Here is a 22,881-nt window from a genome sequence, read left to right as displayed (position 1 = left end):
CAAATCTGACCCTTTAAGTCCCTGTAGCTCCGAAAGTAATGATCGCAGATACCCTGTTCCTTTTACAAAATTGGTTTACTATTAGCGTACTCTTAATTTATATACAATTCAAAAAACTGTCATCATCCCTATTAGCACAGCTACTCGTATATATTCCTATATCTTCTAGTTCAACAAACCTTTCTCGCAGACATATCCAGCGACGGTGATGCCCAGTCCTAGAGCTGAATCCTTGTTGAGGTCCACTTCGTAGCTCAGCGTCTCTGGCTCCCCCGTGCCGCGTACCGCCATATCCAATGGTAACCTGGATACAGTGGTTTTAATAGTTTATTTCTACCAAGTAGATACTAATCTGTAGTGTGAATAGTATTCATGTCTATCTCTCTGTATCTATATAATCGGTTAAGATAGAAATGAATTCGAAACTCAAACTATCTATAGTAATATTTTAAATTTGAAGAGTTTGTTTGATTGAACGCGTTAATCGCAGGAAATACTGGCCAATTTGAAAAATTCTTTCAGTGTTAGATAGCCCATTTATCGAGGATGGCTGTAGGCTATATATTATCCCCGTACTCCAACGGAAATGAAAACTACGCGGGTGAAACCGTGCGGCGTCGTGTTATAAAAATGGTCTAGCGCTATAGGCTTTTGACCCTATAAAGGAGCCTAGACCCGATACGCTGCTCCAATGCGGCAAGATGGCGGACTTAGAGTGATGATGTGTGACTCTGTAACTATCACTGTTATATCGATAGCTCAGACCAGTGAAAAATACAAGTAATATTTCGTGGCCTAACTCAAGAAGTCGCAATTTGAACCCCACTTATTACAAGTAGGTTTAGTCTCTAGTGTCTACTTAGGTCAAACAGCAGACGGTATTATACTGTCAAACAAGGTATTACGCAAGCATGAATGTGTATGGATTTAGTCCAAAAAAATTTAATTCGAAGGACTAACATCATTAACACTCAATTTCTTCATCAATCTTACAGGGCAGAAATCTCATGCCTTTTGTAGAAAGAAAGAAAGAGAGAAAATAAATTTATTCAAATGTAAAAGTTACAGACAGTAACTTACCGTACGTAATGACAGTATGTCTGTCTGTAACCCTTAAAAAGAAAGGGTGTACGGCTCAGCATACGCCGTGCACTACATACAAGCATAACACATAGCGCTGATTTTCAGTTGAGAACTTGATTTTTAGGAGGGAGGGATACAAAGCTTGGGCCTTCATGTATTCATGGTGACGTCACAAACTATGCGTAGCATGAAAAAATCGCGTAGTGTGTAACTTAACGTCCTTTCCGAATTACAATATGATAAACTACCAACTTCTCTTCTTGGAGCACCTGAACTTAAAAAATAATTCAGTCACTTATTTTATTTCCCTGACTCGGGACTCGAACCCCAAACATCTTGGTTGGTGGATAATACCCTAATGTCAAATGCAATATACTTGTCAACAGAGAAACTTATTAGGTAAATAATATAAAAGGCAATTTATTGTTATTTGTCTTGCTCCGGTTTCGTTTACCTCTCGTGACTGATATTGAACTGAAAGCGAGAGGGATTGCTCGCCCACACAATAAGCCTTTTGAACTACATATTGCAATTTAGAATGCTCAATTTTTAGTCCTATTTAGTACAGAGGGACAAAACTATGCCGGGAAGTTGAAACTTGGAACTTTAGAGTGTGTAGGCCTACTCATGAAGTGTAGAATGAGATAAAAAGTTTTTTTTTTTAGCGTGCAACCATTCCAGGAGGGTTATTATGTAACTCGGTGTACCATTCAAGTATTCAGTCACTACGTCGTTTTTCATCGTATTTTCGTTTTTGCAATCATCTAACATTGTGTTTTAACGAAATGTAACATTAGTCTAGTAGTGGTAGTTGCAGGTAGTGACGTTAATTTAACGAAAAGCTGATATTTATGTTATTCTGTTGAAATATTCATGTTAGACGATTGTTTACATCATTGCCACTTGATGTAAAATGGCGTAGTCAAGGTAATTTCGTAGATATAACTATATTAGATGATCACAAAAACGAAAATACGACAAAGATCGATGTAGTTACTCATTGTTTGAATGGTACACTGAGATACGTAATAAGACCGCTGATCATAAGCGATCATGCTAGGATGGAAGGCAATGGCTTAACAGTAAAAGGGCCGGACTCATCGTCGAAAGGTGGTGGTTCGATCCCGACCCTCTGTAACCCACTGTACTGTTTTCTACCCCACTCAGTATTGTCGTACATTTTCCGAATTTTCTAGCGACCGAATTTTCTAGCAAGCTGATGCCGCGGGGTTTCACCCACGTGGTTCCCGTTCCCGTAGGAATACGGGGATAATATATAGCCTATAGCCTTCCTCGATAAATGGGCTATCTGACACTGAAAGAATTTTTCAAATCGGACCAGTAGTTCCTGAGATTAGCGCGTTCAATCAAACAAACAAACAAACTCTTAAGCTTTATAATATTAGTATAGATAAGCAAATATTCTTTTGAAAACAAAATCAGTTGTCTGTAAAATCGGTTTACTGACGATAGTTGAACGTGGCAACATCATAAGAAAATACTGTTGGAATGGTTGCTTTTTTCAATAGAAATTCTTTGTTTTTCTAAAATACTGTTTAATAATCTTCATAGACCAGAATATATTTTAATTCTTGTAAAAAAAGTTGGCAACCCTAGAGCGAGGGAACGACGCATGACGTCATCTTTTTTCGAGTGTGCAGCCGGCTCCATCGAATCGATTTATGACGTTGTCACGTCAAAAAAGCATAGGAATGTATTCAAGTGTCACTTAAAAATAACCTACAATATAGAATAGGTACTTCAAACGAATAATTAAATAAGCCTGCATGTTATCGGTAAACTCTCCATGTTATGTATATTACAAACACGGCGTAGGTAATTGCAAAACTGTGTATCAGAGTTATCACACGCGGGCGTAAAGTAGAACTTTGGTATTAGTAATTAGTTCTTATCAGCCACTACGAGCATACTCGTTAACGACCGTTTTCAATAACCTCATTCATAACATGTTATTCTGCTTTGTTGTTCCAGTGGTTAACATGTTCTGTTACGTAACACGAAGTCCTAGGTTCCTTGGTCGACCTATAAAATATTGTAATTTTTTTTATTTTTGAAGAAATTCTCAGTATCAGAGAAAGAGAAAAACAATCTGTAAATCTTATGTTTAATACAAGGTAGTTGTAATTGGAATTTTTAATAAAAAGCAGACACTTCAATTTTGTTTATTTATATAGATTGAAGTCTAAAAATATTAATTGAATTTATATTAAACGCTGTCACAAACAGAATACGAAGTCAATTAACATTCAGGAACCGTGAGGTTTCTTGTCGGGGAACAAAATTAGTTGTCGTAATCTAAGTTTTTAGAGAGAGAATTATTAGGTGAAAACATGAAAATATACTTATACTTAATTTGTTTTTAAAATATAATAAATAAAATTATTCTACGCGTTGCTGGAATATTAAATAAAGAAATAATAATGTAATTGAGGCGCGACTTTTATACATCGACAAGTTAATATTTCACGGTGAGTAATATTAGCGTCCTAATAAATAAATAAGGACAAGGAGATGTGGATATATACATTAACACGTAGGATATTTATCTGAAGCTGTAGCTCAAAATAATAAAAGAGTTGTCCCTAAAGGAGATATCAAAAAAATCACCTATCCTAAAGCTTCGCAACTTCGTTCGTTACACTCCCTATGGTCCGCGCGGGCCGGGGTGTGCTGCGATAAATGAAAAACCCACAACTGATGCACCTCACTTCCCCGCACGCACGATTTCACACCCGCGCAGACCTTCCTCCCCGTCGCCCGCATATCATGGGAGTGTCATCTACGAACTTGCCAGACTATAGTACCCTTAACATAGGCTTACTTTGGAGGTAAGTAGTGATGTGATAGCCCAGTGGATATGACCTTATGTGCATTTTAAGAAATTAATTATCACGTGTCTCAAACGGTGAAGGAAAACATCGTGAGGAAACCTGCACATAAGAGATTTTTTTAATTCTGTGCGTGTGTGTAGTCTGCCAATCCGCATTGGGCCAGCGTGGTGGACTATTGACCTAACCCTTCTCATTCTGAGAGGAGACTCGAGCTTAGCAGTGAGCCGAATATGGGTTGATAATGATGATGATGATGAGGTAGTGATGTGTGTATTGTGTAAGTATATTTATTTTTATTTATTTAATTCAATAGCTTACCTAAGAGGCGGAGGCTGGGGCTCGCTGGTGGTGATGAATAGGGGCGGAGGCTTCGGCGCCGGCGCGAGCGCCCCACGTGGCACCACTGCCACTATGGACGCGACCGGCTGTGGGAACATTCATCATTATGACAAGATCTCACCACTATGATTGACGTATGTTAGTTAACACATATGAAATCGAAATTCTATGTAAAAATTTCATCCGGTGCTTACTGATGGATATTACACAGTAAGTAAATTTTTTGTCAATTGATTTGATGTTTCTAATTGGTTGATAATAAAGACCAAAATATTGAATAGTAAAAATGCTATGATTTCGGAATTAAATTTACTTAAATACACCACGATACACAACGCCCTTAAGCGTAGCTTAAGCGCTTTATGATCTGTGGCAACGCTATTTAAATCTCTAAGATTTGGGTGGAAATAACTGTCTGGATTTTTTGATATTTCAAAAATTAATTAATCAATTATTTACTGTTCATAACAAATATTTGCAAAATAACGCATACTTGTAGTCTTCATTTTCGGAATTAAGAGTGAACATACTAATAAATACTAGTAAATATAATGGAATTAATTGCATGTTATTATGGTGTTAAACACTTTTAATAGCGTTGAAATCCAATAGTCTTACGACCAAGGTCCTTACTAACATACTGATTTACTAAATTGCACAGAATACATAGCACAGAAAAATAAATTTTATATAGTTACTGTTGAAATAATGTAATAAGGCTTTGAATTGAAGTGAATGTTGTTAAAAAAGGCTTTGAATTGAATTGAATGTTGTTAAAAACCATATATCATTTTTATTACGTTATAGTATCTAACTACTACTATTTGATAGGATTAGTGGATATTAAATCCAACAGAGAGCTAGCTAAAATCGTCTATAGATACTAAACCGATTAGTGCTGCCATTGCAGCGCCTTGGGAGCCCAATGTTCAGTGATCCTTCAAGCTATTGGCTTTGTGCTGTTGTAACTACGTTAGTTTCGCAAGTCGTTGAGCTATTGTATCGGTTACTGTTCTGTATTTTAGAGAACTGTGTATTTCCAATTTGATAACGTAAAGAACTTAAAATATATAGGTATATCACTATGAGTATAGATTTTTTTTGTGGATAATTGCGGTATCTACCTATAAAAATTGAGAATGTTTCCTGAAAGTTTTAGAACATAGTAGATATTCGAATGGAAATCGTCATAATCGTACTTTGTTATTTCTAAATTACATGGAATAAATGAATGGCACCGGCCCGAAAAAAATTATTATGATTTTGTAAATAACTAAATAATGCAAATCATTTTTACTTTAATGCACATTTGTTATGTATTTTATAAGCTGAAAGACAAGAAATGAAGAAAACTATAAAACTAAGTTTTCAAAATATATCCCAACTAGGTTAGTACTTAGGTATACTTGGGTAAACAATATTATAATTATAAGCATAACAGATGCTGTCATGTATGTACATGTGTCATATATGTCATGTATGAACCTGTATGTTATGGTAATATTATTTCAACCTTATCTATCTAAATGTGTCGGAATTTAAAAATAATAAGGTAGGTAAGTCAAACTAACAAGTATTTTACGATACTGAATAATATTAACACTTTATAAATTCTTATCCAGAGCCGTGATAGCCCAGTGGATATGACCTCTGCCTCCGATTCCGGAGGGTGTGGGTTCGAATCCGGTCCGGGGCATGCACCTCCAACGTTTCTGTTGTGTGCATTTACGTGTCTCAAACGGTAAAGGAAAACATCGTGAGGAAACCTGCATACCAGAGAATTTTCTTAATTCTCTGCGTGTGTAAAGTCTGCCAATCCGCATTGTTTTAGCGTGATGGACTATTGGCCTAACCCCTCTCATTCTGAGAGGAGACTCGAGCTCAGCAGTGAGCCGATTATGGGTGAAATGATGATAATGATAAATCCTTACATAAATTATACTTTCGCTCTTTCAACGTGTAACCTTTGGTGAAGTAAACATGAATATCGAGTTATTTGAGAAAGCAAAGTCAAAGTTTTAATAGGGATGTCAATGATCAAAGTAAACAAATAAAAAAGATGTTGCAAAAGACCATTCCTCATTTAGCGACGAGGGATAAAAAGCTCAAAAGTTTCGCACGACGAAGTCAAACAGGCAGAAATTAGCGAGGAAAATTTCGCTTTTCGTTATATGAAAGAGCACCGTGTGAACTAATTGCTGAGAGGTTGTTGGAGATTGCACACTAGAGACATGTTGCGGGGCAAAAAGTTAGCGTGGCCCATTTTTATTAGTTTTATTTTAGAATGTCAACCTACGTTGAATCGAATGACCATTAATAGGTACATCTTAAAACATCAAGACGATTTGAGATATAAATATGTAAGTATTCTTTGGTATACTTTATTTTACTTTATGTCTCATAAGAGTGGCCAATTTATTTAAAATTTTGAAAGGGGAAAAAAGTTAGCGTGCCCCATTTTAAATACACCAATTCGCCATGTATTATGTGTATTGATATTACGTTTAATTCATTTATTTTATGTTTTATTTATTCACTAATCAAAATGGTCTCATTGAAATTGAATGAAAGCTGAAAGTGAAAGTTTGTCAGCGAGAGTTTGGGTCATGGCAGCTCTAATAAAAGCACTTGTGGGTAACAAAAGTATATTGACCCTGAATCATCAAACTTTCAGTTTTCATAAAATAGGGACCATTTATTTCCTCTTTCTCTATTATTTAAAAACACACGCTATGTTTTATATTTTATATATTTTGTATATATTCGTATATGTTCTGGTATAATACAGTATATTTAATTTCAATCTTAGTAAGCAAGTTATGACAAGTCGGTACTATATATCAAAGTACAATAATATTTGCTAAAAACTGGGTTTAAAAATGAAGCCACGGTAAGGGACCTCACCTGATAGGTCATCGGTTCGAGCCCTGTACGGACTATTGTCATTTTCACTCCTAACACAGTTTTTCCGACTAATTGGTGAGGAATGCGAATATTGCGTCATAATGAAAAAAAAATGATTGTCTGTAAAGTCGGGTTATGAACGATAAATGATGAAAAGGGTATGGCTCACTTTACATACATCATTTGCCCCAGACAAAAAAGGTAATAAAATGAAAAAAAAACATAATGTTAGTCTCAAAACAAATACAATGAATTCGGGTTGATTTTCCTGTCATAATTAATAATAAATTGTATTTATGACTCTATATAGAGGTTATTGTGTATTGAGTACCATCAAATAATACCTAGAAGGTAAAATCAAAATTATTTGAGAACTCCGCTATTTCCTAGATTTCTGGTTATATCTTTCAAAAGAACAAATTGTAAGGTGATTTTATTACATTTATACAAGTAGGTCTCTTGGTATTATTTATTTCAACCTCCTCAGGAGGAGGACATTTTTTCGTGCGTGCATTTAAAAAAAAACTCACCCTATGATGTAACCTCTCCTCGATGATAGTAGGTGGCGGCGACGGAGGCGTGGTGTCCTCACACAGCGCACCGAACCCATCGTGCCCCGCCTCAGCCAAGCCCCGCTCCAGCTCGATCGGGTCAGCAAGCAAGCGCGACGGCACGATCGGTGCTTGAGATGCACCCAGCGACTGTAGAAAAAAAATCGAGTTTTAGCTTCAACCATCTAATGTTACGAGTTCCTCGAGCACAAGTTGTATTAACATTCATAATATTAATTTTTTTTAAATTTTTTTTTATTTTTTACAAGTCAGTCCTTGACTACAGTCTCACCTGATGGTGAGTGATGATGCAATTTAAGATGGAAGTGGGCTAACTTGTTAGGAGGAGGACGAACACCCCTTTCGATTTCAATATATACTAGTAAAAAATTATTTATTTTATGTAGTTGACAGCGATGGTATGAATGATCAGTGTTTAAGTCTTTGTTGAGCAACGTTCTTGCCATCACTTTGTTAAGGCGTGTTAGTGATTTTTTACAATAATGTTTTGATCATAAATTGTTGAACAGAAAAGCTTCACATTTTGCACTCAACTTCCTTCAACCCCTGCACTATTAGACTTATTATGAGAAGATGATGAAGCTGGCCCTTCATCTAAACGACCAATCAGATAGCTATCAAAATGGCGTGATAATTTCATCACGTTATCTACGGGCAATTTGATTGGCTTTAGATTTGGACGTCTTTGTAGTGGAAACGCACCCCGATGTAACTTTAAAGGCTGTATTCGATCGGGGGCGAGTAATTGGCGCGGCGCAGTTTCCGTCGTGACAGGTAAACTGGCATTATCCGGATATTGGTCGCTTTGTGCGCCGGTAATGTGTTAGCCGGCTGGTTGTTTTATTGTATTGTCTTTGTTCTTTCTGAGGGCAACTTGGATTTGGTAAGATGGAAGTAGGTGAGGTGTACCAGGCGCGTTGGTGTGGAACACTAAAATAAATCAGCAATGCAAAATCATATTATTATAACCATCATTATTAGCCGATGGACGTCCACTGCAGGACATAGGCCTCTTGCATGGACTTCCAAACAAAACGGTTTCGAGCCGCCAACGTCCAGCGGCTCCCTGCAACCCGTTTGATATTCACCTAGTAGGAGGTCGACTAACACTGAGTTTTCCGGCGCAGGGTCGCCATTCCAGCACCTTGGGACCCCAATAATATTTAAGAAAAAACTAAGGAAAGAAAATTATTACCTGTAAAAATTACGAAATTGATCTGGATTATGTTATTGGACTTTATAATGATCTAGAACGTGAAAAACTAACACAAAGTCCATAAGACAAAGAACCTTTTTTCTCTCTGCGAAAATCTTATGACGGAAATTCAAGGATATTTTATACTAACGTATAAGTGTTAAACGGAAATAAGAATGACATTATGCTACAGTTTCGTAATCTATTAATTAAATGTTAGTTTTTAGTAAAAGTTAATTTTTTTAATATAAATAACCAATTTACCATGAATTTACCTACTTATTTCGCGAAACCAAAGTCAGCCATTATTTAAAAAGCATGGATAATGAAATTATTTAATAAATGCGGTGACCCCTATAAAACCGTTAACCCCGACGCTACTTTTAATTGTGGCATGAAATGTAGGGATTTTATATTTTAAAACTGCCGCAATAAAATTAATGTATCTTCATTTATTAATTAATAAAATTACAACCCTAGTGGATGTATGCGATTTTTCCGCGTAAACCTTAGTTTGTGGGTGGTACGGTGTGGTAGGTACATCATCATTATCAGCCGATGGACGTCCACTGCTGGACATAGGCCTCTTGCATGGATTTATGACAAACAAAACGGTCTCGAGCCGCCAGCATCCAGCGGCTCCCTGCAACCCGCTTGATGTCTTCGGTCCACCTAGCGGGGGGTCGACCAACACTGCGCTTTCCGGCGCGGGGTCGCCATTCCAGCACCTTGGGACCCCAAAGTCCATCAGCTCTTCGAACTATGGCATGCCCATTGTCACTTCAGCTTCGCGACTCGCTGAGCTATGTCAGGGAGATACTTATTATTATTTAATTTAAAAATATAAAATCAGTAAAATATTATATGTATTTTAAATATTGTAGAGCGTGTAAGTATACCTAAATCCTAATACCTTATCCAAGCTTGACATTTTTGCGTTATGTGACGATTTCTGACAGTTTCTACTGTAAGCTGCTGATGACTTCGTTCCTAAAAAGCTTCACTATATTATTAAATGTAATTTAATAGTTACAAAAAGGACCCTTGGGTAATTTACAATTTACAACTTAATATAAAATTTAATTTACAACTCCCATTCCCGTGTATCTATGTGATGCTTGCCTGCACTTTGGGGAGGAATTAAACCAGCAAGACAAAGTTTTACCCTTTAATTTCTCGCTATTTGCTTTACCGCCCCTGCGAGAAAAACATTCCAACCTGGAGCTTTGCGAAACTCTACGCGATCTCGAATTTAAAATAAAGGCTCATTCCCACTAGTAGACACATCTATACTTATATTATAAAGCTGAAGAGTTTGTTTGTTTGATTGAACGCGCTAATCTCAGGAACTACTGGTCCGATTTGATAAATTCCTTCAGTGTTAGATAGCCCATTTATCGAGGAAGGCTATAAGCTATATAATATTCCCGTATTCCTACGGGAACGGGAACCACGCGAGTGAAACCACGCGGCATTACTAGCTATTATAATTATTATAGTTCTTTTATTCCCGAACCATTTTCCTTTGGATTTGATACTAGGGGTTGAAAATGAAATATTGTAATAAATATGGTTTTTGAACTTATTATTGAACTAGCGGACGCCCGCGACATCGTTCGCGTGGAATTCAGTTTTACACAAATCCTACGGGAACCATGGATTTTTGTAGGGTGAAAAGTAGCCTATGTGTTAATCCAGAGTAAAATCTATTTTCATTCCAAATTTCAGCCAAATCGCTTCAGTAGCCGCAGCGCAAAGAAGAAACAAACATACACACACACTTACACACAAACTTTCGCCTTTACAATATTTGTGTGATTACTTCTTCCTCTAATAATTTCATAGCAAAAAATTATCAGGAAATATCGAAAACCGCTTGATATACAAAGATAAAATTTGGCAGGGAGGTAGTTTATAGTTAGTAGACTTATGATAAGAACGGATTCTGTGACAGGGCCGGATTAATGAGTTGGTGATAAGTAGTAGTAGTGGAGTTTTATGATAGAAGTTGTCCGGGGAAGTAAAACCGCGATTTTTATTGAGTTGTTATTACTTACAGTGTTGCGATCTAAAGAATCTAAATTTACAAGCACTTAAGTTAATTGAATAACTTTTTTGGTTTTTAAAGTAACAATTTAAGAAATTGTTACTTTAAAAACCCCTTAATCTAAATAATTATATAAAAGCGAAAGGTCATCGCATTATATCCAAAATGTACAAAGATAAAATTTGGCAGGGAGGTAGTTTATATTTAGTAGACGAATGAATTTTGCGGTAGGGCCGTATTAAGGCAGTATCAAGAACAAACCGGAACCGGACGAATCGCGGGCATCCGCTAGTTTTTAAATAGATTTATTACGTTTCTGAAACAGACCTTGCTGAAAGAACCATGGAAACTTTATTAGACACTTGAACTAAGTTGGCAGGAAGACACATATCGGGGCACAATAACTTGCACGTTGCCTGTCGACGAACTAAGATGGCGGCTTGCCAATACGAGATATATTATCTGTGCTTCAAACCACTAGGAAATATTTGTCACAGTTATAAATTGCGAGAACGAATGCTGTATTTAAAGAAAATTGAGCTACCGAAATTACTTTACTTTATCCATTTCAACAATGTTAATACAATTTTTTTATTGAAAAAGAATACAGTAAGAAACTTAAGTTAACTTCTAATAGCTATACAAATCATGCCTGAGTGAAAGGATCACAATATTACTGGCATTTCCGGGTTGAGCAACCACGCAAATCCTTCGCGCATAAAATAAGCCTGCCCTGTCACCAACCGCGGCAACAAACCGTGGTGAAATATTTTGGAGACAATTTTTCACAGACTATATAAAGATGTTTTACCAATGAATCCCTTCAGCTTTAGTCGACGTTAAGATGCGCTTTTCTGCAAACCTAATTTTGTTTACACGTCTACTTAAAGTGATCGAGCTGTAGGCGCTTTCAGCAATGCAAATTCACAGTATGCAGATATATTGAGCTGAGCTGTGAGGTTGTTCTGCTCCCAATAAATAATTTGCTGCTCTTTGCCCATCAACCAGAGGCTTTGATAAAACGTCATATGTATGTAATTACACCGGCAACTTCCCTTCAGATCGAGACACAGCGATCTGCTTGCAATAATCACCGACCCCATCTCTGGCATAGACGGTTCAATATCCAGCTCGGGTCAGTTTAGGGTTTCATAATTTCTAAATAGGCTTAGGCCTAATTTAGTGGTAGGCATCGGCCGTAGTTACTACCCTACCGGCAAAGACGTACCGCCATGCGATTTAGCATTACAGTACGATGTCGTGTAGAAACCGAAAGGGGTGTGGATTTCATCCTACTCCCAAGAAGTTAGTCCGCTTCCATATAAGATTGCATCATCACTTAGGTGAGATTGTAGTCTAACTTGTAAAGAATAAACACTACCAAGTGCACAATACCTGTAGCTTGGGCTGCAGCACGTTACTGTGCGCCGGCCGCGCCACCAGCAAGCGCACGCACGCGCCGCACTGCCGCAGCACGGCCGCCGCCTGCCGCGCGCACATGCCCACCACGCACACCGCCCCGATGCGCAGCAGCATGTCTCCACTACGCAGGCGCCCATCCTGAGACAACAGAACAGTTGAACGTGGTTTCTGAGACGACAACCCCGAACGCCAGCCCCGAGCCATAAACCTGCTGCAATGTTATGAAATCCTGGTACTCTCACGACCAGAAACTGTTGGAGTATGTAAAAAATCATAGCTCCCACCACGCACACCGTTCCGATGCGCAGCAGCATGTCTCTGCTACGCAGACGCCCATCCTGACACAACAGAACAGAACGTAGTTTCAAAGACGACAACGTCCAAAGATCGCCCGCCGACGATCCCGAACGCCAGCCCCGAGCCATACACCTGCTGCAATGTTATGATATCCTGGTACTCTCATTTTGAGTAGTTCAGCAAATATGTATCATTTAGAATGCTTTATTTTGCAGTAGTTTATTATGAAAAATAAATGTTTGCCTCAAAGAAGCACCAATGATGATGACGACCAGAAATCGTCGGAGTATGTAAAAAGCCATTGCTCCCACCACGCACACCGCTCCGATGTGCAGCAACAACAGAACGAAATAATTTTTCCTCAGTGTGGCTCCAGCAAGTGGATGAAAGTTCAGGTACCATTGGCTACGATAAGAACTAGATGATGGACCGCATTGGAAACTGCCCCAGCGCAGGTCAATTGTATATCTATACTAATATTATAATCTATACTAATATTATAAAGGTAAAGAGTTTGTTTGTTTGAACGCGCTAATCTCAGGAACTACGGAAACGGGAACCATGAGGATGAACCGCGCGGAGTCAGCTAGTCTCTAATAACGCGGGGCACCTTCTTGCAGTAGACAAACAGGCTGGCTTAGGAAACTCCCGAAAGAAAGTCGGACAGATTAACGGAAACAAAGTTTCCCCGTGCTTTCTCTGAACAAGGAGATTCGCTTCGAGGCATATACCCGGCCAAAAAATGACCCACAGTGCTGAATGTAAATCTGACATTGAATGTAAATCATCTTTCGTCCAAGTCATTCACAGCCAGAATTTATTAACTTATATTTAGAAGCGTTTTAATAATAAAAAAAATATATGCTTAAATATATTATATTAAAATAAGAACCTTACCTTTGAAATCGGTTAATTAAAAAAAATACTTCAATATATAAAAACGCATAATGTAAAGGATCTTATGAAACCACAGTACACCGTAGTACCGGTTGAAACCTAACCTAAAAGCTATCAAGCAGATATGGTAATTTCACCCCGTTAATGGAGCTCTCAGCATATTGCAGATATGATTCAATTCTCATTAATTTAATGGAGGTTGGTTTCCGCCTTCAAAAGTGGGGAATGCACTTTATTCAATTAAATCACACTGCGGCGTTGAAACGGCTTCAATCTACATCCATACCGACTACGGGGAACTAACGAGGCTCGAGAGATCTGCTCTGTAGGTATAAGTATACTGGTAGCCAAAGAAAAATAATATTTCGCTCCATTAGAATACAATTCGTATATGAAAATTGATTCATATTCCATGATCAGCCTATTTTAATAGTCCACTACTCGTTACATAAACATACTTCTAAATCCTGTCCTCTAAAGAAAGAATGAAATAATGAATTTCCTTCATTCATTCATTAGACCATAGAAGGTTTACCTAAATATCAATCAATAATTTATTAATATTAAGTACTAGGACTACATACCCTGTCAGCCACTCCTCCCGGCAGCACGCTCTTGACGACGACGCCCGAAGATCGCCCGCCGACGATCCCGAACGCCAGCCCCGAGCCATCGTTCACTAGTTCCACCACCTCCACCTGCGCCCACTCGCCGAACACCTGCTGCAATGTTATGTAATCCTAGTACTATCATTTTGATAAGTTCAGTAGCAGTAATATATTTTTTATTTTGCTTTATTTTGCGGAATATTATCATGAAAAATAAAAAGTTTGATTCAAAGGAGACGGGATCAATGATTATGACGAACAGAAACCGTCGAAGAGTGTAAGGAACCATAGCTTCTGCTACCTTAGCCGCCACCCGCAGTATGATTTAGACTACAAGACAAGATTTTTTTTATTTTATGGTTTTTGCTGCGTTGCATGACCAAGCTCATAACTAAGGGTCCTATATGGGTTTGAAACTGCCGGTCATATTCCTAATCAAAAGTATTGACTTCTAGCAGCAACGCCAGCCAGTCTCGATATTGTTGACTCAACATCTCCTGAGGAAGCTCAGGTTTCGTATTCGAAAACTGTTTTTTCTCGCATCTGGACATCTTTAGCTTTTCACGGAAAATAATAAAATATAACATATAACTTTTCCGTAGAGCGTAGAATATACCATGTAGCAGTAACTCGACGTTCTAAAATTACAATTTTCTATTGTTCAGAATCCCAAACACTTAAATTATGAAATTGATTCATTACTCACACAATATTAGAAGAATAGAAAATTATTGTGCTTGTAGAAAAATATAAAAAGAATAACTTATTATGACATGATATTACACGAAGCGTTATTTTTAGTTTCCAACAAACAAAATGTTTTAATATCATGAAACTAATTCACCAAACCAGAAGAAAACTCGACACAATTTTCACAAAATTACTCTAACAACGTAGAAACTCAAATGTACAAAAATTAAATTTTTAATCCCTGCTAAACGTTGGCAGAATTTAAAAATCCTTTCACATTTGCTGCCTACAATTCAGTGTCCTAATTTATCCTAAGCTACATAAAGCCTACCTAATGAGCTGCGAGAAAAATGAAGTAGTCACTAATTGCTTGTGTACCTACTCTCTGTATAATATAAAAGGTATGCCTGATAGTATAATAAGTTTCAATAGTCATAGGGCTCTTGTAAAGTAATATGCGTACATATTTATCTCCGTGATTCAGTGATGAAGTCATTATCTTAGCCGTATGGCTTGTCTAGGGTTTGGTATCCATTCTAAGATCTCATAATACCGATTTTTAAAGTATAGTTACATGTAAAAAGAGCAATTACTCAGCTTTTATTTAACAGTCTCATCAGCTAAGATCGTCACAGATGTGATGTGATGTGTAATCTGTAACTCACCAATTCTTGTCTTGCAGATGCTCACTATCATCATCCTTATTTTATCCAAGATATATTCAGGAAACACCATCGCAACGGTATTTCAGACCGTACCTTTTAAGGAAAATATTGTAAAAATATATACGCAATAAGGAAAGAAAAGCGTGGTGGCCAGCGCAGCGCCTTATTAAAAACGAAAAACTGATATTTTGTACGCGTCCCAAGAAAGTCGATTACGTAGGCATGCAGATTGCCGATTGCCCGCCTATCCGCATTGTTACAGAGAGGTAGTCTAAGCTCTACATCCCCTATCCTATGAGGAGGAAGCCTTGGTCATGGCAGGAAAGTTGCTAGTCTCTCGATTTTTTATGAAATATATTTCGGAGAGTATGCACAGGAGCTATTTGAGCTCGTACCACTGTCACCTTTTTACTATCGCACTGCACCGGGTAGTTAGTCCTAATTCTTACAACCTGGGCATATGTTTAAGAACAGAATGAATAGGCATCTTTTAAGCAAACGCGGTTCACCTTAGGCCACACATATACACTTATCATCAGGTGAGATCGTGGTCAAGCGCGAGTTTACACCTTGTATAATAAAGGAGGGAAGCTGTAGTATATAACGAGTGTCAATTCATTGTGTCATTAGTAATAAACTAGCTACCGAGCGAGATTGTCGTTTCACTCGCACCTTACCGATATACCAACTGGCGACGTGGATGGGATATCGGTAAGATGCGCTATGTATATATTGTTTCAGGTTTCCAAACTAGTGTTGGAGGGATGTAGTATATAACGAGTGTCAATTCATTGTGTCATCAGCTCAGACCAATTATTGTATAGGACGTTACTTTTGTGGCAAAGTATATGATCAACGATCTAATGCGATTATAAAAACTGTATCTATAGCATCGATGTTAAATAGTTGTAATCGTGTTCGTCGGTTAAAGAGCTCCGTAAAAACACCTTTTTGTGTAATTGAATTGTGTAAAAAACGAGCAAAAACTTCTAGTTTAGTATAAGATATATACCAAATCTAAGCTCGTTTTCTTCAGAAAATGACAGACAATTTTGTTCGTGACTATGAGTACGATACAGGTCCTTCTATAATTGGCCTGAGGTCATCAGTAACAAACTAGCTACCGAGCAAGACTGTCGTTTCACTCGCACCTTACTGATATACCAAAGGCCCAGTACAGTACTGGCCTGTAAAGTTACCTACTTTACGGTAAGGTAGGGATGATGATAAGCAATTCTTACCATGATGCGCCCAATAAGCCGCTTGCGTAGTTTGCGCGGCCGCCTCCTCGATCAGCTAACCTTCTCCATGTTCAGCACGCCGCCGCCGCCGTCACGCACACTGGAGCACTCACACACACACCCGCACCGCACATAGTACACGCACGCACACACGCACTCACTAGTCCTCGCAGCGTATTACACTGCTCATTTTGGTAGTTAATCTGTAACAAAAATATACTTATTTTAGGAAACTGGGATGTGTTACTATTATAATTAGTAAGTAATCTGCTTTTATAAAAGCACCGCAATTTATATTAACGCAATGTTTTGTGGGATACGATAACCTAGTGGATATGACCTCTGCATTCGATTAGGAGGGGGTAAGTTCGAATCCAGATCGGGACATGCACCTCCAACTTTTCTGTTGTGTGTATTTTAAGATATTAAATCAAACACGTGAAGAAAAACCTCGTGAAGAAACCTGCTTACTTGAGAATATTCTTAATTCTCTAAGTCTACTAGGACTAAGGCCTAACCCCTCTTATTCTGTGAGGAGACTCGTGCTCAACAGTGAGCCGAATATGGGTTGCCAATGATGATTGTGCCGTAGACATCGAAAGAAACATTCAAGCTGGAGTCACAATATACATAAATATAATCGAATTTTAGATGATTTTCACACACACATCACAACAATTATCACCGATATATATTGACTAGCTAACTAGCTTGTTCTAACTCATACAAAAGCTATAATGTTAAGCCGAACCCGAGACATCGGCGAGTAAATTATTGTTCTACTAGGGCAGGAGAGTTCGTCAGAGGTGTTTACTCTGCCCAAATCTTTGGCCCAGTTAGCGCTCCAATACGAGGGAACGTGTTATTTCGGCTTGTTTGCATGCTCATCTACTATGTGTGTAGTTCAACAAACGGGATTGTTTCGTACGTCCCTTCCTAAATATAAAGCGAATCAGGGCGTCGGAGATAAATAAAAGATTACATCCGTTGCCTTTGAAAACGTCCGCTGATTTACGTGAATTACTTTATAATTTCGTAATGCAGATGGCTCAGTGTAGTGTATGGCTAAATATCATGAGATCCTACATTCATGGGTCGGTTTACAATCGTAAAAATATTCAGGACTAGCGGACACCCGCCCTTAGACCTCTTTAATCCAGATCTTAACAGTATTATCGCTGTAAAAATGGAGTAACTTCTCCCGTTTTCCCAATATTTCCCTTCGCTGCTCTGCTCCTATTGATCGTAACGTGATAAAAGGTATACTGCCCAGGAGTATGAAGAATAATTGTACCTAGTTTCATTAAAATCCGTCGAGTCGTTTTTGTTTCTATAACGAACAAACATACACACAGACAGACGAAAAATTTACTGATTGCATTTTTGGCATCAGTATCGATCACATATCACCACCTGATATATATTTTGGAAATATATTTTATGTACAGAATTGACCTCTCTACAGATTTATTATAAATATAGATAACTTTATAGGAAAGGGCCTCAAAATAAAAATCGAAATTCAATGAAACTACTTAATAACTAACGGTAAAGTTAACCATAATTAAGTAGGTATCATTTTTTCATATCGATTTGTCTATCTTTTCAGTATATAAGAACTTATACATTATAATATCTAATGTCAGTCACAATTACCGTGAAACTGGAATCGATGGGTGGAAAACATTACGGCGCATAATAACACAGCTTGTGGTAAACTGACAGGGTTTTATAATTCAATGAAATTACAGGCCGCCCTACCCTCGTCGACTTGTTTTCCAAGGGATTCCCAATCTATCAAAAAGAATTTCTATTAAGAACTTTTATTTTATGGGTAATTTTAAGAAAATATGAAAGTATTCGACTTTTTCCGCTTGGAATATAATGGTCATTTTAGTGATATCTATTGTTTTTCGAGAATAAGATGAACATAATTGAATTACTTTTCAGTTATAACAGGCAGTCAAAAACTATAATAAATTGAATCTTGTGGTTTTGGGCAATCAAATGTTTCACACCTAAATGGCCAATCGTATAGATTAACTTCAAAAATGCTTAGATTTTTTGCCTAGGTTTTTGTGATAGCGTTTACAAAGTTGAAAACCCAAAAGCCTGAAAAAGCAAATACTACCGAACTATACTCTGACAAAACCTTTTGTCATCAGAAATATCCTTAAAACCTAATTAGACGCATCAAATACCAAATTCCCTGGTACTCAATGTTTTTAATAAATCCAATATCCATCCGTTGCTGGAACAGTCGGCAAGCTTCTATTGTGTAAATAACGAATGCCACAGCGACAGGCTTATCCAATAACGCATGTCAGTGTGTGGATTCAAATTCGATTGGCAACTGTGGGGCGTGGACTGAATGCCATTCGAGGTATTAAACTTGATAACTTGGTGAATGAATATTGATGCGCAGTAGAACATTCAAACGATGATCCTACTTTTAACCCCTTCACAGCAGCATGAGGTCCAAACCAAGCTAACATTTTTACTCCGCAACTATTTAGTCAATGGCACCTGTTCCAGGCTTACTCCTTAAATTTTAAATCGATGGGTAGAGAGCCTAAGTCCGGACGTCATGCCTGGGACGCAATAGTCACGCACAAAATCATTTAAGGATACGACCGGTCGTAACGCTGTAAACTGTGACTGTGAGTGGTGGCATCCTTTCATATTAGGAGAGACGATATTAAGTATAGCTTAGACCAACCATGCTGCATCAATGCGAGTTGGAGGACTTGGGGATTGAATTTGGTTATCACTATCTGATAATAATCACTAGAACGCCGGCTTCACGTGCTCTCTGAGGCACGAGGCATACTACCTACTTTCCAACAGCGGACTGTGAATTTTTACTAAAAAATTCTTGACGTAAAGCTGACCCAGGACTCAAACCCAAGATCTAGTAATCCGAAATAATACAGGCTTTCCAATTACGAGGCAGATTTTTTCAAGTATGTTATCATTACCATAATTTGAGAAAAAGGTATCTACTAATATATTTCTATTGAAAAAGGGAATGCTCATCCCCGACCCAAGTCTACCCTAACCACCCGGCAAAGGCAATTTACTTATATCAATAAAAATATTGATAATTCTACTTTAATAATGAAATCATTATTTGATCGAAAAACACATTTTTAATTCATCTTTAATTTGCCTGAGTTTTTCTACTTGTACATAGATTTTCCGTGGTTTTACTATATTTTTTGAAGACTTATGATTGGTTTGTATGTTCGTTATCTTGGGTTTTAAGCTCGTTGGTAACAGAAAAAAATGATACAGCTTCAAATGTTTTGCCGCTTTAGTACACCAGCAGACATCTTGCCCTAGAAATATCATGATAAAAAATGTACCTATTTATCTACAAGAAACATATATTTAATGAAGCAAATTATTTAACCAGATCCATATTTATCCATCACATTATAATTTCCATATACTTTTATACGGGGGTAGGTATACCTGGATTCCCTGGGCCGACGTTGTATGGGCCGGTGAGCATTCCCCTCGTAGACTTTTACGACATTTCAATTCTAATCTCTGCATTTTGTATACAAGCGACCCCCGAGGAGCGTCGTAACTCGTAATGGGGTGAATCTGCACTGACATGGAACGGCGTGGAAGCTCGCACGCGGGCCGACGCCTAGACTTAGTTGTGCATAAAGATCATGACAACGGTCATGAATTACTCTTTACTGACTATTATATCCATGTCAGCTTTTTTCAAAGGCTGTAGCATAGGAGTATACTACAATATGTTAATATTAAATCGGGTCGTGAGAAACTGATCATATAATTATGATCCAACTTCACTTCCAGGTGAATATAATTAATCCTTAATTATATCCATGTCAGCCTTTACACCCTAGATTTTAAGTCTTTTTTTCACATTTGAAGGTATGTCCTTAAAGTTTTAAAGCAATTTTAGTCCATCCAGACAGATCTAAGTCAATTTCAAGAGCCTCAACGCCTTCAAAACTCCAACATAGTTGGAGGGGAATGAGAATATTGGTCAGATTTAAAAGATATGGCAAATATTCTATAAAAATAAAAAAAAATATATATTTTTGTTTGCCTGAATTGATCTTAGAAGTCGACCCGAAAGCCTCCAAAAATGCACCTACCATTGTGTTAAAAATATTTCATGAAATGTTGTTAGAACATACTCAAAATATTAATTTCTATATTCTGAGGAACATATTATACCTAATATTATAAGTTACTCCAAGCGGCAGACAATGATTTCCTTTACTAAGTTATGTAATTAGATTTCCAAGCTCCAGCTAATTTATGACCCCTGAAAGATTCCAAATTGCTGTAACCAGTAGATTTATTTTGGCAATTTCAGCACCGGCTAATATTAGATAATTATTTGACTTGTCAGGAAATCTTTCAAGATTCTTGTTATGTTATTTTTGAGAGTAGAGGGTCCGCTTTACTCAGGTTCAGGCTCGAAGGAACAAATTAAAATGAGTTTTTTTTTAAGAAGAAATCTTAGAAGCCGATAACAGGGGTTAAGAAACATTCGAAGCCTTAATATGCCTTAGGTACCGTCCTAATAATACTGTCGATTCCAGTAATTATCATTAACAACCTCAGACTAATTACAGAAGGATCTGTCTCGCTAGACGTTACTTTTTTTTTCAACGTATATGATCAACGATCTAATGCGATTATAAAAACTGTCTCTATAGAATCGGTGTTTCATAGTTGTAATCGTGTTTGTCGGCTATAGAGCTCCGTAAAAATACTAGTTCTAGTTAATAATAAGCACAGAATGCTTAAGTACAAGTAAGATATATCTAAGCTCGTATTCCTCAAAAAAATACAGACAATTTGTTTGTGAATTTGGGTGCGATATGTACGAGCACAGTGCCTATGTCATTATGTAAGTCTGATAGAGAGAGCCATTGCTTTAAAGTGGGCCGTCCCTACAAAATCACCGCAAAAGGTGATTAGAGTAATAGGTACAAAACTGAGCGCGCATATGTACAATTTTGTCTTTAATTCCGTTATTTATGTATGTTTAAATGGTTTTTACACTTTTAGTTATTATTTGTTTAAATAACGTTCGTTGTTGACCACAACTAACATATTGTGTTGGTGGAGATGTGGAAATTTCCTCTTTTGTGCGCCTCACTTTTCATGACCTAACGTCTAACCTCTTCCATGTAACGCATCTAACAGTATTTAACATTATTGCTTGAATTAGCTTCAATTGAACCTATATAGGGTATATATATGATAGGGTAAGGCAGCACCTCCCTTCCGACATAACCTCGCCTCCTCGGCGAAAAGGTATGGAGGAAGGTTCCCAACACAAAAAGAGCAGTACCTCTTTCTACCTTCACCACTACTTAAGCGAAAGCTTCTACGTATATTCCATCTTTATCTTTTCTATTTTAAAAGTATCCCGTAATATTTCGTTAGCACATAATTAAGATATACAAACAGGCGAGTACAACATTTTCCTTGTAGCTACTAAGTTAAGTAATTAGCTAATAAGATTTCCAAGCTCCAGCTAATGCATGACCCCTGAAAGATTTCAAATGGCCGTAACCAGTAGATTTATGTTAGCAATTTTAGCGCCGGCTAATTAGCTGATCATTTGACATGTCCGGAAATATTTCAAGCTTCTGTTTTGGTATGTGATTCTTTTACTTTACGTACCTATGTCTTTCTGTGTTTAATTCGGTAAAAGTGACATATGAAAAATGTTAGCATATGTATGTATGGAATTATGTTCAAAATTAAAAAAAAAAATAAAAATCGATTGTCTGTAAAGTCGGTACTGACGATAGTTGAACGTGACAACGTCATAAGAAAATACTGGTGGAATGGTTACATTTTTCAAAAGAAAATGCTCGTTTTTCTCAAATACTGTATAATAATAATCTTCATAGACTAGAATATACTTTATTTCTTGTAAATAAGTTGGCAACCATAAAGCGAGGGAACGACGCATGACGTCATCTTTTTTCGAGTGTGCAGCCGGCTCCATCGAATTATAAGACGTCGTCACGTCAAAAACTTATCACGGGCAAGCAAAGTAGCAAA

At 37.4% G+C, this 22,881-nt stretch overlaps 1 protein-coding gene across 1 annotated transcript in view; it reads right to left on the bottom strand.

The window, feature by feature from the left end:
- Nucleotides 1-22,881, bottom strand: part of LOC112043742 (inaD-like protein) — a 165,101-nt gene that overhangs the window by 135,160 nt on the left and 7,060 nt on the right. Inside the window, exons 2-7 of the mRNA XM_052888385.1 lie at nucleotides 16,813-17,015; nucleotides 14,193-14,330; nucleotides 12,388-12,552; nucleotides 7,709-7,879; nucleotides 4,254-4,360; nucleotides 180-304 (exon numbers count right to left, since the gene is read on the bottom strand). Coding sequence (XP_052744345.1) covers nucleotides 180-304; nucleotides 4,254-4,360; nucleotides 7,709-7,879; nucleotides 12,388-12,552; nucleotides 14,193-14,330; nucleotides 16,813-16,815 — 709 coding nt within the window. The 5' untranslated portion in view covers nucleotides 16,816-17,015. The remainder of the gene's footprint in view (nucleotides 1-179; nucleotides 305-4,253; nucleotides 4,361-7,708; nucleotides 7,880-12,387; nucleotides 12,553-14,192; nucleotides 14,331-16,812; nucleotides 17,016-22,881) is intronic.

This window comes from Bicyclus anynana, chromosome 2 (genome assembly GCF_947172395.1).
Source record: "Bicyclus anynana chromosome 2, ilBicAnyn1.1, whole genome shotgun sequence".
In the NCBI taxonomy this organism is placed as follows: domain Eukaryota; kingdom Metazoa; phylum Arthropoda; class Insecta; order Lepidoptera; family Nymphalidae; genus Bicyclus; species Bicyclus anynana.
This window is presented reverse-complemented; position numbering and strand designations above follow the sequence as displayed.